The sequence below is a fragment of the Meleagris gallopavo genome, chromosome 4, assembly GCF_000146605.3.
Source record: "Meleagris gallopavo isolate NT-WF06-2002-E0010 breed Aviagen turkey brand Nicholas breeding stock chromosome 4, Turkey_5.1, whole genome shotgun sequence".
NCBI classification, from domain to species: domain Eukaryota; kingdom Metazoa; phylum Chordata; class Aves; order Galliformes; family Phasianidae; genus Meleagris; species Meleagris gallopavo.
Window position 1 is genome coordinate 34,423,415 of NC_015014.2, and position 16,364 is coordinate 34,439,778.

The 16,364-nt window shown below is 37.8% G+C and overlaps 1 protein-coding gene and 1 non-coding gene across 2 annotated transcripts in view; one reads left to right on the forward strand and one right to left on the reverse strand.

Annotated features, from left to right (window-relative positions):
* PRSS12 (serine protease 12) overlaps positions 1–14,640 on the forward strand; it is a gene marked incomplete at its 5' end in the record, with an annotated part of 43,217 nt that extends 28,577 nt beyond the window's left edge. The window contains 5 exons of the mRNA XM_010710093.3: positions 190–395; positions 1,048–1,126; positions 3,617–3,739; positions 9,142–9,422; positions 11,344–14,640. Coding sequence (XP_010708395.1) covers positions 190–395; positions 1,048–1,126; positions 3,617–3,739; positions 9,142–9,422; positions 11,344–11,651 — 997 coding nt within the window. The remainder of the gene's footprint in view (positions 1–189; positions 396–1,047; positions 1,127–3,616; positions 3,740–9,141; positions 9,423–11,343) is intronic.
* Positions 14,641–16,100: 1,460 nt separating this feature from the next.
* Positions 16,101–16,231, reverse strand: LOC116216632. Its single transcript, XR_004159774.1, has one exon. It is a non-coding gene; the product is annotated as a small nucleolar RNA SNORA24 (small nucleolar RNA).
* Between the last annotated feature and the right edge of the window lie 133 nt (positions 16,232–16,364).

Here is a 16,364-nt window from a genome sequence, read left to right on the forward strand (position 1 = left end):
TTTTTTTCTGCTTTCTAGTGTAACAGAGGCAATGAGAAGAAAATTTATCATCTAGTAAGTCAGTGACAAGACTTGGAATTTAATCTCAACATCTTCCCTACACAAACTCTGTATTTCAGCTGAGTAAATGTAGAACAGTACCTCAAAAGGTTTTGATTAAAAAAAAAAAGTGTTTTGTTTTGTTTGCAGAGGTCCAGCGAGAGCAAGGACAATGGCATATTTTGGGGAGGGCAAAGGCCCAATCCATGTGGATAATGTAAAATGTACTGGAAGTGAGAGATCCTTGGCAGACTGCATTAAGCAGGACATTGGAACACACAACTGCCGTCACAGCGAGGATGCAGGCGTCATCTGTGACCACTTAGGCAAGAAGGTCCCTGGGAATAGCAACAAAGGTAGAGTCCCGTTTTGAGCAGTAGATGAACATGTTCACATGGAGAACGGTCATAGTACGAAGAGATGGAACCCAACACCTTACAGAGGAAACAATTATATGAAATGAATTAATAGAAATAAAAATGGTGGGAAATTATACGCCTTCACTGTTTCACCTTACTGCTGTGCTAGCTCGTCAAACCACTCATGAAGACTATTCAAGTGATTCAGAGTACTTGTCTACCATAGTTCACAGTAGCCATGTTTGTACAAGGGATATGAAAATACAAAAGGATATACAGTTACTCACAACTTCTCAAGGTATAATGTATCTTCAACTGAGGTTTGAAACCTATGTGGTCTGACAAGTTCTGCTTTCACTTACACCAAGTAAGGAAGAACCCTAAAGAAAATTCGAGGAATAACTCCAAGTGTACAGTTGAAAAGCAGAACACAACTGTGTAAATTGCTCTGTTAGCATATCAAAAATAAAAATGAAAATAAAAATAATCAGCAATGAATAATTCAGTGCACTTTCCCAGAGAAAAATTTGGTTGTTAAAAACTACCATCAAACAGAATAACCTTAGCCTTCCTAGTTTTTAGTTAATTGTCATCACAGAATGGATACTTTTTGAATTTAATGTTGTCTATATCTCCCTTTCTGGCTTAGATTCTCTTGCTTCTGTTTGTGGATTGAGATTACTACATCGTCGACAAAAGCGAATAATTGGTGGAAAAAATTCTTTACGGTAAATATTTGATAAAGAAACGTCATTTTCAGCATAAGTGTCTAACACATGTATTTCATAGAATCACAGAATCATAGAACGGCCTGGCTTGAAAATGACCTCAATGATCATCTACTTTCGATCCCCCTGCTGTAGGCAAGGTCTATTTACCATAAACTGTTTGCCTAAACTATGTTTTTTTGTTGTTTTTTGTTTGTTTGTTTGTTTGTTTTTGTTTATCATTAGGTAGAAGCAGATTTGGTGGGAAATTCAAAAACATTCATTAGTTGAAAATCAGCAGATGCCCATCGGTTTAGTCCTGGATCAGATTTAATTTCTCACTTTCAAAACAGCCACTTCACTTATTTTCAAAGGATGAAAAAAGCTATGAATATGGTACAAGGATTTAAATGCTACCTATCCTGAAAGATCACTGCCAGCACCTAATATTCCTTCACAGAATACAACTTTCTGATGATGATGCAGCTATAAAATCAGATGTTTTGTTAATACATTTTGTTTGCATTTAATTAACACAAATAGATTAGCAACATACTGCTAGTATTAAATGCTACAACAGGAAGTGTAGGCCTTATTTTCTGAACAGTTGTGAGTAATCGCAAACACATATCAGAATATTCCAAGTTGGAAGGGACCACGAGGATCATCAAGTCCACCTCCCATCACTACTGTCAGCAAAGGAGCGCCGGCGTCCCCCGGTGTTCAGGAGCCACTCAGCCCGGCTAGGGCCCGATCTGCCTTCTTTACTTGTTTTTCTGGAACCTATTTCAAAGTACCAGTCAATCTGTTTCAAAAAATATACTGTGTAAGTGGAGAGGGTTCAAAGAACAGTAACGTGAAGAGACACAGAAAACAGATTGAAATGCAGTCAGAACAAATTAGAATAACTTACCTTGATAAGAGAAAAATTAGTATAAATTACTATAATAAATAATACATTGTACAGAAAAAGGAGATTGAGAATTTTTCTCTCAGAATATACTCCTAAAGGACACTGAATGAAATGAAAAGATGGCAAGTTGTTGGAGGGCACAGTTAAGTCTGAACAAGAAAATCTGGTCTCGTAATAATTAAGCACAGGGACATTAGATGAGATGACAGAAACCTAACGGTGCACTTAGAAATGCTTCCTAATCAAGAAAAGGAATATATGGACAATATCAGAAAAGGATCCATTGGGGTCAAAAGAAAGCTCAAAAGGAAACTGGATACTTACATATATACCAGAAAATCCAAAGTTAGTAAATTTTTCTACCTTTAGATCATTTGCCACTGGCAACTCTAAGATAGCATGCTGGACTAGATGATCCTGGGGCTGTTGTACTCCACCACACTTATTCAAGCTGGCAGCAGTCAGAAAATATCTAGGCCTACCAGTTGCTTTTTCTTGGATATCAGTGTTGCTTACAGATGAATCTCTCTCTTTCCCCCCACTCACTCTTCTCAGATTCAATGTTCTACTAATTTATTGAAATACTGAAATCAATCTATCCTATTTTGATAGGCCTGTAAATACGTATCCCAGATCTACCGTCCAAAACAAATGATCACAGCCTGAATAAAAGTGCTTATCTATTACTTGTGTTTTCTACAGTTGCTTTAGACCTCTGCTTTGTAAACATCCATTTTCAAACAGTTCAGAATCAACAGAGCAGATTGTAATGCAAACATGCAAGGAGGATGAAATAAGTTTTTCAAGAAATTCCTTTATTTTCTTTCTCTAGTTGACAAATGTCTGGTTTGTTGACTTGGAGAGTATAGAATCATAGAATCACATGGTCGGAAAGGATCTACAAGATCATCTAGTCCAACCATCCTCCCATTACCATTGCTACCACAAGCTACTAAACCATATCTCATAGCTCCTCATCCAGACACCTCTTGAACACTGCTGGGGATAGGACTCCACCACCTCCCTGGGCAGCCATTCCAGTACCTGACCACTCTGAGAGAAAAAGTTCTTCCCTATGCCTAATCTAAACCTCCTCTGGTACAATTTGCAGTCATTTCCTCAGGTCCTGTTTGTTGCCTGTGAGAAGAGGCCAAACCCCTCCTCATCACAACCTCCCTTCAGTAAGTTGTAGAGTGCAATGAGGTCTCCTCTGAGCCTCCTCTTCTCCAGACTAAACACTCCCCACTCCCAGCTCCCTCAGCCACTCCTCCTAAGACTTGAGTATTTGGCAAGGAACTCAAGAATCTATTTTTGGAAAAATAAATACAACCTGAGAAAGAAAAAAAAAAATTCACGGTAGGAGGAAGTAACAAGCATGCTGGGTGCCCAAACGATCCATAAAATAATGCTGATTATTGTTAAATGAAATTCTGAATGCTGAAGGAATATAAAGGTATTCTCAACTGCTAGACAACACATAACATTTTGTAAACTATGTCAATCAAACAAGCTATATGGGATTTACATTCAAGGTAACTGACAAGCTACATTACTCTTCCATCTCTGTACACTGAAAACAATGTCTCTGCTCTCTGTAGGGGCGGTTGGCCATGGCAGGTTGCACTCCGATTGAAATCATCTCATGGGGATGGAAGACTCTTGTGTGGTGCTACTCTCATTAGTAGCTGCTGGGTCCTCACTGCTGCACACTGCTTTAAAAGGTTGGTCTCCCTTTAACAGTAAAGTGTATTTTCAAACTATATATAATTTCTGGATATAGGCAAAAACATTCTGGTTCAGGCCCATTGAAACTGCTCAGAAGAGTAAAGTGTTTGGTTTAAAAAACCAACAAATAGCCAACTTCATATGCCAACAGATAAAAATAAACCAATTAATTGAAAATTATTCTAGATGTCCTCTCATCCAAGAGATTTATATTAAAAACTTCAGCATCTTCATGGAAAAGTATGATTCTCCTATTCAGTTTTCCTTATGGTCTTTTCAGTATTTTTGAAAACAGGAATTCACTGCCAGTGAAGTTACTGTAGTATAAGAACACCAACTTGCAAAGTACATTGGTGTAAAATATAAATTTTCAAAACAATTATTTAATTGAGCTCCTACGGAATGTTGCAGTAAGTGCTGAAATAAAACCATAGAAGAACTGCATTGCAGCTATGAGGAAATGGGCTAAGTTTTGTTCAAATCTTTGGACTTCTAGCCTTTCCTTTTGCACTGTACTGAAGAAGAGCCAGACATTTTTTTAATTAAGTGAAAACACTTAATATATAATATAAAGGATAAATACTTATTTAGTTACTTTACTTAAACTGTTACTTTTGCTTAGTGCCAGATGCATATGTTTTTGTTTCGTGAAAATTGTGAAAGACTCTCCTTAGTAGTACTTCAAGCTGAAATGGTCAAACTCCATAAAACTACAGCCTGTTTTCAATGATTTCACTGATTTTCCACTGTTGTTTCTGTGAAACTATCAAAGCACTCCAGCTGCTATTACCAAACTTTATATAAAATGGCTGCACGTTCCTTTTCAAGCACAGGGAAAAAAGGGAGGTCACAGGAAGACATTTACAGTTTCTGCATGCAAATCAACATCTGATTAGAAACTTATTAGAACACTTTTACGAGTTTGATGAAACAAGTTAGTTACTGCTGTGCTTGTAACTGCTCTTACATTAAGTACTCTTAAATTAAGTACCATAGAATACATGACCTGCTCTTCCTAGTGCTTGTTTATTTGACTAGGGCTCCAAGTCACAACAGCGTACTGCCAAAGCATGCTCATTCCAGACATGTTCCTAAACATCAACATAAAAGGGGACTGATTATGGAAAAAGAGCAGCAAGTCTGGTCTACAGTACACTGCAATAGGTCCCTGTTGGTGTAGGCACTCTGGGGTATGTAACAGGCTGGCATAGAACTGGCCTGAGAGACCACACTGTTTTGTTTCCTATTTTGCCTTGAAGACTACAATCTAATTCTAAGCATGCAACTCTGACAGCCTGTGGATGAACTACTGTTTACTGTAAAAGAGAGTAGATGCCTTTGGCTCTCAGCTGGCACTGTATAGATAGGACTCAACTTCCTAATTCTCTCAGAGTGATTTTGTTTAGAGCTAGGATAGGTTTCCAAGAGCTATCTATAGATAAAATGTTTTCTTCACATATTTGGCGTAGAGAGACAAGAGAAAGTCCTATACCATTTCCTATAGCCAGGAAATCAGAGTATTGCTTAAATAAAAAAGTGAGCTCAACTATACTATGGAAAAAAATTAACAATTTCTGCATGGTGGTAGACTACTGCACTTATTTTGTGCGTACTGATGCTCTAACAGGATAGTTAAGCATTTGGCAGCTACTACAGGGGAAGAAACATAACCGTCTACAGACAAAAACATCAGTTTTAAATGTGTATGTCTTTTGTGTGTAGAAGTCCACAGAAGTATGATATATCTGTGCAAAGGCTGCTCCTTAAGTCTCTCACTAGAAGCTAAAGCAGTTTCACACATCCTCACGAGAAGCAGCAATTCTCATTCTATTACATATCTAAAAGAAGTGCTTTTAACTAAGACAGGTTTTCCTGAATGTCCATTCTTCATTATTTGGCTTTAAGTTAGCAGCATCCATCACAAAGAAAAACAGCAGGACTTAGAGCGAGCAGCTTTCCTTTTGTTAAAATCAAGGATTAAATATTAAATGTTAGCAGCAAGCTTTCTACTATACTACTAGATATTTGGCTGACAGGAAAGCACTCTCACTGGTCATAAACAGCTTTCCTTTGTGCTTAGTTTCTTTTGTTTCATTGTTGTTCATGATTTTTTTTAAAGAATCAAAACAAACAAAATCTAGATCCTTTGATTACTTAATCAGTTTAGGAAAGAATTGTTTTCATTTCTCATGTAAATTATAAACACTTGATACATTAGTGTTGTTGTTATAATCTTGACTTCTATGAGGTTTAAAAAAAAATACACAACTCCTCCTCGCTTTCAAATGTCATAAAATGTAGTGGACAGAATATATATAATAAACCATGTACTAGGTGATATGGAGAAGGCCTATAAACCAAAATACAGAGGCATCCATTACATTAAAAAAGAGATTTATACCAGTGGAATTTACTGTTCTCTATTTGGGAGCCATACTTCTATTCAACCACTGGCAATGCACTCGTGCCCAGTATTGTCATTTAGTATATATCTAGAAAAACCCTGTATGTTCTTGAAGACAATGATTAACATAAATGTTCAAGTACTTGTTTCATGCACGCATCTTTCAGAAACTAAAAAATATCTGTCTGGCACTCACATGTGATTCGTTGCATGGAGCCAAATGTACTAACTATAAACTGAGACAGTATTTTCAGTGACTGCTGGAAATGGTTCTGGCATATTATGTCAGGTAAAATCTATTTAATGCTAATGACCTTGTATATTTGTATTCCAATCTAATATTCCACTCAGGCTTATACCAAAAATCAGTAAAATCTTACTCTCAAGCATTCAAAGGTAGTATCTAGCAATACACTGTAGGGTACAGAATCCTATTTAAAGTAGTTTTCACTGGCAATTAAGATGAATGGCTATAAACAGGGACTGTAGCAAAAAGAAGTAGAGAACTGTTCAGTATTTCTATTTGTCAAAGGAAACTATAATTTTACTTATTTCACCAGGCTCACTTGCTGTATCATTTACTGCAGAAGTGGAATGTCATCACAAAGTTATGAAATTTGAGCACAGATATCTAACTGAATGAGACGTCAATAACAAACCCGTAACTCTTCCACTTCCTATTTTAGTGGGGTTACATGAAAATATTTCAAGAGAAAATAATACATTTTACTGCAGTTATAAGGAAAGTGCTTTCTGTGCCCGCTTCCTTTTCTAATTTACTGTAAGGAAAATAGATGCTGCACAGTTGGCTAATGCATAGGCTGAGGTTGTTTGTAATCTCACCCTGTGTGCTCGAGGTGACACCGGAGAAGTACTCAGCCAGCTGTACAATCCATTCCAGTATTCTTACATTCTGAGCATTACTCGTGTTCTACAGATAAATTTTGTAAAAGTGAAAGAAAACTGTGCACCCCAACCATTCAGCTTCCTGTCTCTATATGGACCTCCTCCAATTGTATAGGGGCACAGAGCTGTGCTCTCAGTTATACTTCTCTGTTACCAAAGTTACACAGAGGACCAATACATCAATTAACTCATACAATAAAATGAGGTACCATTTTGTCAGTTTAGTTTTCATAACACATTCAAACCGCCTTTAAAACTGGTAAAGGCAGACAAAATAATCTAGAAATGAGAAAGTGAGATCTAATGCAAGACAGTAAGACATTCAAGCTTACAAAGAAATATTATATCCTAGAAATTTCAAGGAGCTAGACTTAGGATGCGTTGAGAACCAGGATTTGTGCTTCTGCTTTTTTTAATTATTTATTTTTATTATTAATTATTTATGCCCTGATTACTGGTGGAAATTCCTAATGAAAACTGATGCAGTGATAAAGTATAACTAGCACTTCTGTGGTCAAAAAAGAAAGATATTAGTGGTGTGACACACAAATAATAGTTTTTGTTCTTAAATGTTTCTGTTCTTAAATGTTGAGATAAACACACTGAAATATGAATTACATTGAGCAATGTTTGCAGGAGGAAATAAGCAATGCATTTGGATAAATACACTATTTTTCTTCAATCCTCTCTCTGATAACAGAGGCAACACGACTACATTCTTAAACTCTTCTGTAAATATTACCAAGACTGCATCAGTTGCAACTCTTCACTTGAAGCTGCTACAGAATTTTGACTTCTAACCATAAAATACAGTATCCAAAGAGTGAGCATTTCGGATATACTACTGAGGATGACCTGAACGGTTTTTCATGCTAGACATGTAACTTCATTTCTTCTACACAACAGGCCATGTTCTGATGAGTAAATGTTTGGCCATAGCCTGCAACCTTCTTTCAAGCCTAGAAGTGAAATTCTGCTTATACAAGGAGACACGCAGAATTTGACAAAGAAAGTTCTGCAAGTAGCTATGGATGCAGCCTGCAATTAGAATATTCAATGGTATATTATTCCAAAGCACTCTGTACTATTGCTGCTTTGTCTGCCATTTCCCAGGAAAGTTTTCATACAGTGTAGAGATAAACACATTGCTGATCTTTTTGTTAAAAAAAGGAAAAGAAAAAAGAAGAAAAAAAGTGTAGGTTAGAAAGTGACTGAACATTGTATTTTCTGCACACGCATTATGAATTTCCTGCTAAAGGATATAGGGAAAAAGAGAAGTCAAAGCAAAAATACTTGGGCTAGCTTAGCCAGATTTAAAATAAATACACCCCACACTATTCCTTGTTTGCATTTTCCTGAGGAGGACTGCATGTATCCTACAATTCAAAATCTCCAAGGCATGGACAAAGAATTGTTATTTTAGCCACAGTAATAATATCTGGGGTATTTACCATTTAATCTAAAACATCAAAGGGATCAGGGTCATACAGACATACAAAATCAAGGACTTATAGCTCTTCTGTGACTTTTGTGGATAGGTGTTTATAATTCACTTACACTTCATTTTTCTTAACTAGTTAACAAAAGAGGTTTTTATCAAATTACTGATGTCTCTAGAATTAAAAAGCTTTTTTCCTCCTTAAGAATCTTCACAACCAAGCTACAAATCAAGCTTGAATACTGTTTTCATTGCAGTAGTTATTTAGGACACCACAAAAGTGATAATACTCAAGCTTTTCTTATAATTACTGGCAGTTTGTATTCCCTTGTTAAGTATATTTATAAGGCACACCATATTCACACCTTTGAAGTAAATGCCAGTCATGGCAGATGGCCAAAAGAAAACTTGCCTATGCAAATATACGAAAAGGAACATAAACTAATCTGAAAAATCAAGACAAGTTGTATGGCACTCTTTAGGAAACACTTGTACTTCAGCCTAAGTACCTGAGAAAACAGTTTTACTCTTCTAAAAGAACATGCTGATATTGTTACATGCAAACAATGAAGGCACTGATCCAGTCTGTGGGTGTGCGTAGGATCTAACTTTGCATGAGTGAGCCCTGTTTTTAATAATCTCAATCTCAGGTATGGCAATAACACCAGGAACTATGCCGTGCGAGTTGGAGATTATCATACGCTGGTACCAGAAGAGTATGAGGAAGAAATTGGAGTCCAAGAGATTGTGATGCACAAAGAGTACAGGCCTGACAGCAGTGACTATGACATTGCACTAGTGAGGCTGCAGGGGCCAGAGGAACAGTGTGCCAGATTCAGTACCCACGTCTTACCTGCCTGCCTGCCCTTAAGGAGAGAGAGACCACAGAAAACTGCTCCTAACTGTTACATCACTGGATGGGGTGACACAGGTAAAAATATAATCATTTCCACGCACTGATCACACTACCTGAGGTTGCTTACTGGAAAAAAAAAAAAAAAAAAAGGAAATGAATACTTAAAGTAAGAAAATGCTAAAAATTGAACAGCTTTACTCTTTTTATATAAGGAAATATTTTCTCTTCTGATCCTTAAACAGAAACACTTTGTTTATTGAATTTAGTTTGTGTTTGAAAAGCGGTGATCAACTATGTGACTCTAAATCATAAAACCAGTCAATATAATAGCCTCATTAAGGTTAATAAGCAAGAATGAAAAGCTTATTTGTTGCAAGGCTCACACTGGATAGCAGATCATCACACCCTGCCTCAGAGCTTAACTAGCAGCTCTCATATTTAGGGATTTTAAGGTAAGTACAAGGAATATTTAGAAAGACTATTACAAGATAGAAACATGGATAGAAAAAATCTGCATAGTGATATTTCAAATAACATTTTTAGTCTGTCATGTTACCACCATCATTTTCAACTAGCCTGTTGCATTCAGATGAGAAAACATCTTGCCCAAACTCGGCAGCCACAATACAATCTGCAATCCAGGCTTCTGGAATAAACCAGCTAACCACTTTTCAGGTCACTACAAAGTTATTCTTCTTCAATGGTCTTAGTGCCTAAAATATTTTACAGATTAGTAACCATGTTTTACTTCTGTGTTTTCGTGGTGCTGAGTACATAACAAGGTCGCAGCCACACTTGATCCTTCGTTTCTCAGACACATTCAAACTGGCAAGGAGGAAAGGCCAAGTATGAGTTCTCCTTTTTATGTGTTAATCCGTGGGCACAGATGACTAGGTCACTGTGCTACATATAAGGAGATAGACTTGTAGGTCTGCTGTTTTTGTGTTGCTTTTCTTTTCTGACAATTCCTAGTTAATTGCCTAGTCTTACCTAGCATTTTACACAATTCACTGAAAGTTCTGCAATACTGTTTACTTAGGACAGGTATTTAAGGAAACTAATATTAGACACTGCAGTAATTGCCTCTAATTATGGTAAGAAATTACATCATTGCAGTACTTCAGTTGAAATTTCACTCTTACTATATGAGTCATATTTATTTCACAAGTATTAAGATTTTAACTTCAAAAAATAAAAACTAATTCACTGGCATTTGTGCCCCATGTTTCCAACCGAAAAAGAAGAACTGCAAATTAGAGAAAAAAGCCATTTTATTAACAGAGCATGGCTTTTAAGATGTGGGAATTGCTACAGAGAAAGAAAATCCAAGAACAGGTTGTTGTCGCTCCACAAAATTAAGATTCCTTGGGCAGGGCTTTCAGCAGTACCCTGAAAAAAGGAGGTATCAAGATTGCAAGTAGTTCCAATGATACTGCCCATCTATACCAGAGCACACTCAGGCTCTGTAATGCTACTTCAACTGAGGGGACGAGCAGGCATGTGTGCATTAGTTGGCTCAACAGTGCAGTGGTTGGCTGGATGCTCCACTTGGAAAGTGACAGATGGTGCAGCACCACTGAACAAAACTAACTCTGAACTGGTGACTTAGAAATAATTCTAAAGCTTCAAACTCCACTGCTCACACCTCAAAAACCACCTTTCCCATTGAAGTAATATGATATATATTCCTCTAAAATCACAGAAAGTGTGTTTAAAACAAATGCTAGCCTTGGAATGATCTAGTGAACATTACGTGAAGTGTGCTACATCCAAAACTTTTAGATTTTAAAAAAACAATCTGCTTTCCATATTTACAATATGTTTTTAGTATTTTAATCTTATATTTAGTGCACAGGTTCCTTTTGGTACTTAGTATTCTTTTCAATATATTTAATGACAAAACATTGAGAAGGATCGATAGTCTGAACTGACTTAAATGCTACCTATGTTTCCAAGACAAAGCACCACAATGCGATAATTTTGGTCTTCTTTTCAGGAAGGGCTTATTCAAGAACATTACAACAAGCTGCCATCCCCTTGCTTCCCAAGAGGGTATGTGAAGAACGCTATAAAAGAAGATTCACAGGAAGAATGCTCTGTGCTGGAAACATCCAGGAACAGAAACGCATCGATAGCTGCCAAGGGGACAGTGGAGGACCACTGATGTGTGAGCGTCCAGGGGAAAGCTGGGTTGTGTACGGCGTGACGTCCTGGGGCTACGGCTGCGGAATCAAAGACTCTCCAGGTGTCTACACAAAAGTTTCATCTTTTGTACCCTGGATAAAGAGTGTGACCAAACTATGAGCGTGCTTCATCCAAACCAAACTTGAATAATCCAAACAACATGAATAAAGCAGGACAGCTTGAACAGCACAGATTGCACAGCTGGGGCCCACTGCAAATGGAAACAAGCACATTTTCCTGATTTGTGTGTTTTGGGGTTTTCTTGGTATTAAATCCAGGCTGAATGCACACAACCTTTCCAGTTATGGATTACTATGCAAACAAAAATCCTTCCATGTCAAGGAAGTTTATCTTGCACAAACCGAAGATAAGCAGAAAAGTGACCTCCAGCTTTGAGTAACATTAGAGCAGGAAAGTTAATGAGTTCACTAGCAGATCCACTTTTCACAGGAAGCTCCAAGCTTTTATATAATTAATAACAGACCTCAAAATTCATTTTTAATTCTAGTTTATTTAATCAGTTCTTGACTGCTTTCCTATTACTCCTATGACCTTATATTCAGTTCTCTAATTTTCACTGTTGTTTTACCAGCTGATGAGACCACAAACAGGCACATGCTTGGTAAGTAACTGTCCATACATTAAGCGTTAGAAGGAAAACAACTGTCAATAATCAGACCTTCACCTAGTCTGAAAAACATATACTAAAGCACATTCAGAAGCAAAGTAGACAGCATGCTGGAAAGTAATTAATTTCCCTGCAAACATTCTATGCAGCTGTATGAGTTAGATAAATGCTGGAAATATTGAAGCAGTCCTTGTCTGAAAAGATGTATAAATTCTTAAAGGATTATTTTCTAAATACTTAGACAACCTTACCACGTTTAGGGGCAGTGCTGTTTCAGATCATTCTCATTGGAAAAGTAAAAAATTATTTTTAACCAATAACTAAAAAAGTTTGCTTTTTTATCCAGCAACTGCTCAATTTTGCTATAGTAATTTATGACACCACATCAAGTTGTAAGTCATATGGACCCTAGTGCCCTATTATGTTCTAAATATCATTTAGCAATATCCATTCCCTTTATTAACTCCTTTTAAAAACACTCTTCCACACGTTATGAAAACTACAATGGTTTGTTATTAAGAAAACCCACCAAGGTACTCCATATCAAGACAAATAGAAAACAACTTTTACCTTTCTAGGAACAGATGCTTCCCTCACTTTAGAATCACAGAATCATTTACTTTGAAAAAGAACACCTAGATCAAGTCCAACCATTACTGTGACCTACAGAGTCCCATTGTTTAAACCATGGCCCTTGGTGCCATACCTCCCTTGCTTCTCTCGGCAGCCCATCCCAGTGCTTGACCTCCTCCTGGTGAAGAAATTCTTCCTAATCATCACACAGAACCCAGGAAGAAATGGCCATTTCAGTGCAACCCAAATAGATAGCAATCTTTAGAACAGCAGACTAGCTACAATCAACAGTGAAACAAGGAAGTTCAGCACTGCGTCAATGAGCTCTCCTCATGGCCAGCTGGACTGCCTGCAAGCATACCCTGTGTAGTACATTTTTAACAACGATGCTTCTTAAAAAGATGAAAGAACAGCTCTGTGGGCCATGAAACACCCCAGTGAGATAAGTGTGGCAGCTGTGTGTCACTGCATAGTGATTGTACCAACTGTGACTACCACTTACTGTTTTCCTGTGTTTCCCTTCCTCAGACACTTAAGCTGTAACAGTATTGCGTGGCCTTCTGTGAACAAAGTGGAATGCTTGTATTCATGTTGTAAGTGGGCATTCATTCACTCCCCATATGCTTCTATGTGTCTCTGGTGTTTTAACAAATATCCAAGCCAACTCATTTGTGCAAAGTTGCAATAATGTTGCAAGTGATTGTAAAATTGGCCCTCAATTTCTCTCCTCAAACTTATTGGCCCTATTAAGGGCCACAACTAGCTTAAATATCTTGCTGGAACTGGTGCTAAACTAGTACACAAGGTGCTTTTATATATTTTAGTTTTCTGTAAAACTGCACTAGAAGTGAAATATATTATTTAAAAACATCATATAGTATTATGCTCACCTACTAGACCTATGCTAGTCCTATGTGAAATACTCTCCTAGCAAACTTTAAAGCTGTTTACACTTTATATATACGTAGCCCTTTTAATTACAGAGAAAGTAAGCCTGTCAGAAGGTACCTACTCGTACAGTTTTGCTAAATAAGACCCCTGATTATAAGACTTGTGAAGTAGATAACATAGTGCAATATGTGTGACATACAGCATAAATCATTTTAAGAGTTGCACCACAAAATGCAATACTTCGAGAAAAAATCAAGTCTGTACACTAATGTAGTAACATTTAGATTTAGTAAGGTAAACCATTAGTTTTGCTTTCTTAGGATGCTTTAATACTTAAAAGTTGAAATGATGCCTAGTTCCCCTGCAGACAGGATGCCTTTGCTAGTTCCTAAAAGAAAATGAAATTGTCTTTATGTTATATCATTCTATTTCTTGTTCAGTGAGCCTGATGATGTAAATGTAAACAATAAAAACTGCCACACTTACTGACATAATGTCTAAGTGGATATGGCAGGAACATTAGTTGTGGGTAAACTTCTCAGTTTGCAATGAATTTTCTGATTAACAAAGATATTCCACACAAAGTTATGCTAAGCAAGAGCAGGCACTATCTAAGTTTGCTTATATACTTCAGAAGGAAAACATTTAACTTGTCCCATTCTTCAGTTATTTTATGAATATGCAGTAAGTGAAAACATCCAACAAATGAAATAGAGAAAGCAGCTACATTCAAAAAATCTCTTTCTTCCCTGCAGAAAATCTTTAATTCTTCCCTTTAAAACCACGTGCCTTCTGGAATGGCTTCCAGACAGCATCAGTCATTTACTTCTTTGGCCCAAATCTATTTAGCTGAAAGTACAAGGCCCAGATACCAGAAGGTGAATGCACACAGCAAACACATTTGGCCCCTCCTCAGTAAGTCTGAAGTTTACGTGCAGGTCTGGTCTTGGTTATCAGTACACTTGTAAGGAAGAAGCGACACTTGCAGTGTGAATCCATATCTCTTTATTGACTCATTAGTACATTTGAATGCTTTACATTAACATGTATTAAAGTTTTAACTGCAGACGTTCACATACACCTTTTAGACTTCACAAACTTACCGTATCTTCCACATACATGTACACTCCTTGTAACAACCCTTTTAAGGTGCTTTAGCAGCAGCAGTCACCAGAGAAAGCACAACATTTCTCCGGATTTAGAACTACTGAAGCACGGTGAGCTGCGTGACTAGAGTACAGCACAGTCACTAACTACTGACATTGTAATAACATAAAACTTGGTGAAAGCCTTGAAATGAGAGCAGCTGAAGATCCTGGAAGGCAGCATAAATATGCCAACATCCTCCTAACTACATTCTCTTTTGTGCAGACTGATTCCACACTATTTTGAAACACAGTACACTACATACCAGGCCCTCTGTGCTCTTTGTAAAGATGAGGGACTGCAAAACATTTAGGCTCGAGGTATAAACTTAATTAGAAGAGTTTGTTTAAGTCTAAACTGAAATTAAGACCCAGCCTAAAAGTACTGCTTGCTTCCATATTTGAAAAACAGGAATATCATTACTTACAAAGACCATTAATCCTGTAAGATTGCCTATTAACCCTTAAAGTAAGTAAACAATAGAAATTCTAGTCACAGTTACTCCAAAAATTTACAGGTTGAATTTAGACCCATCTTCTTCTGCCATCACAACTCAAGAATGTTTTTCCCCTGTAAAGAGAAGTTTGACGCAGTTTAATATTGCTACACATACAAGACAGCGGACACTACTCGACAGCACAGTGCCTTCCTAGAAGCTGTATGCTGCTCTGAAACAAAGTTAATGGAAGCCATCTCCCCTGCTTCAGATCACTATTTGTACTCACTCTGCTAACTCAGCAACGTGCTTACTAACAGGCTTGCTCCTTGCACACACAACTTCTGGACCCAGATGCTTCCATTTAGTAGGCAAAAGTACTGGCAACACCCATTTTTACCACAGCCCAGTCTTCAGAATACACTCAACACATCCACACCAAAGCCCAATTCTTCCAAATAACAGACTTTTTCTTACAACTTTTTATCAGTAAAAGATAATTACACACAATCAAGTAGACTTTCAATAAATAAAAATCAAGCTCATATTTTTATTTCAGTGGCGATGAGACGGGTCTCAGCAGCTTAGTCGCTAAACGTAACTAATAAATTGCTATTATTCCCGCTCATAACTTCTCTATTAGGAGCTCATAAGGCAACACATACCCAGTCACGCGGTGTCTTTGAGGAAAGGAACTTCTATGCCGCCTCCACACTTCCGGCTTCTGCATTCTAAGAGAGTTTAGGGGGAAAAAGAAAAAAAGGGAGAAGGGGTGGGGAGGGGAAGAAGACTTGTTTAAAAAACGGAGCTTCGACAAGTAACAAAGGAAAAACAAAAAACAACAGCATTCAGAAGAAGCCGCCAACCCCCTACGCCACAAACCCCTGCCGACTCGGCTTGTTACTTGCCACAGTCAACGACTACTACCAACGGGACGGTAGAAGTTTTGCCAATTAGCAAGAAGCTGCTCTTCCATGCCTAGGAAGGGGGACAGCCACAGGCGGCAGCCCCCATGGAGTCATGGAGCGGCCCTCCCACACCCCACCACACGGCGGCCGCCATCCTCCCAAAAGCCGGCCGTTCACTCCCCCCGCTCCCCATCATACCTCGCCCCGCCGCCGCTCAGCCCCTACTTTACCCTTACCTGCAGTTGCTCCGC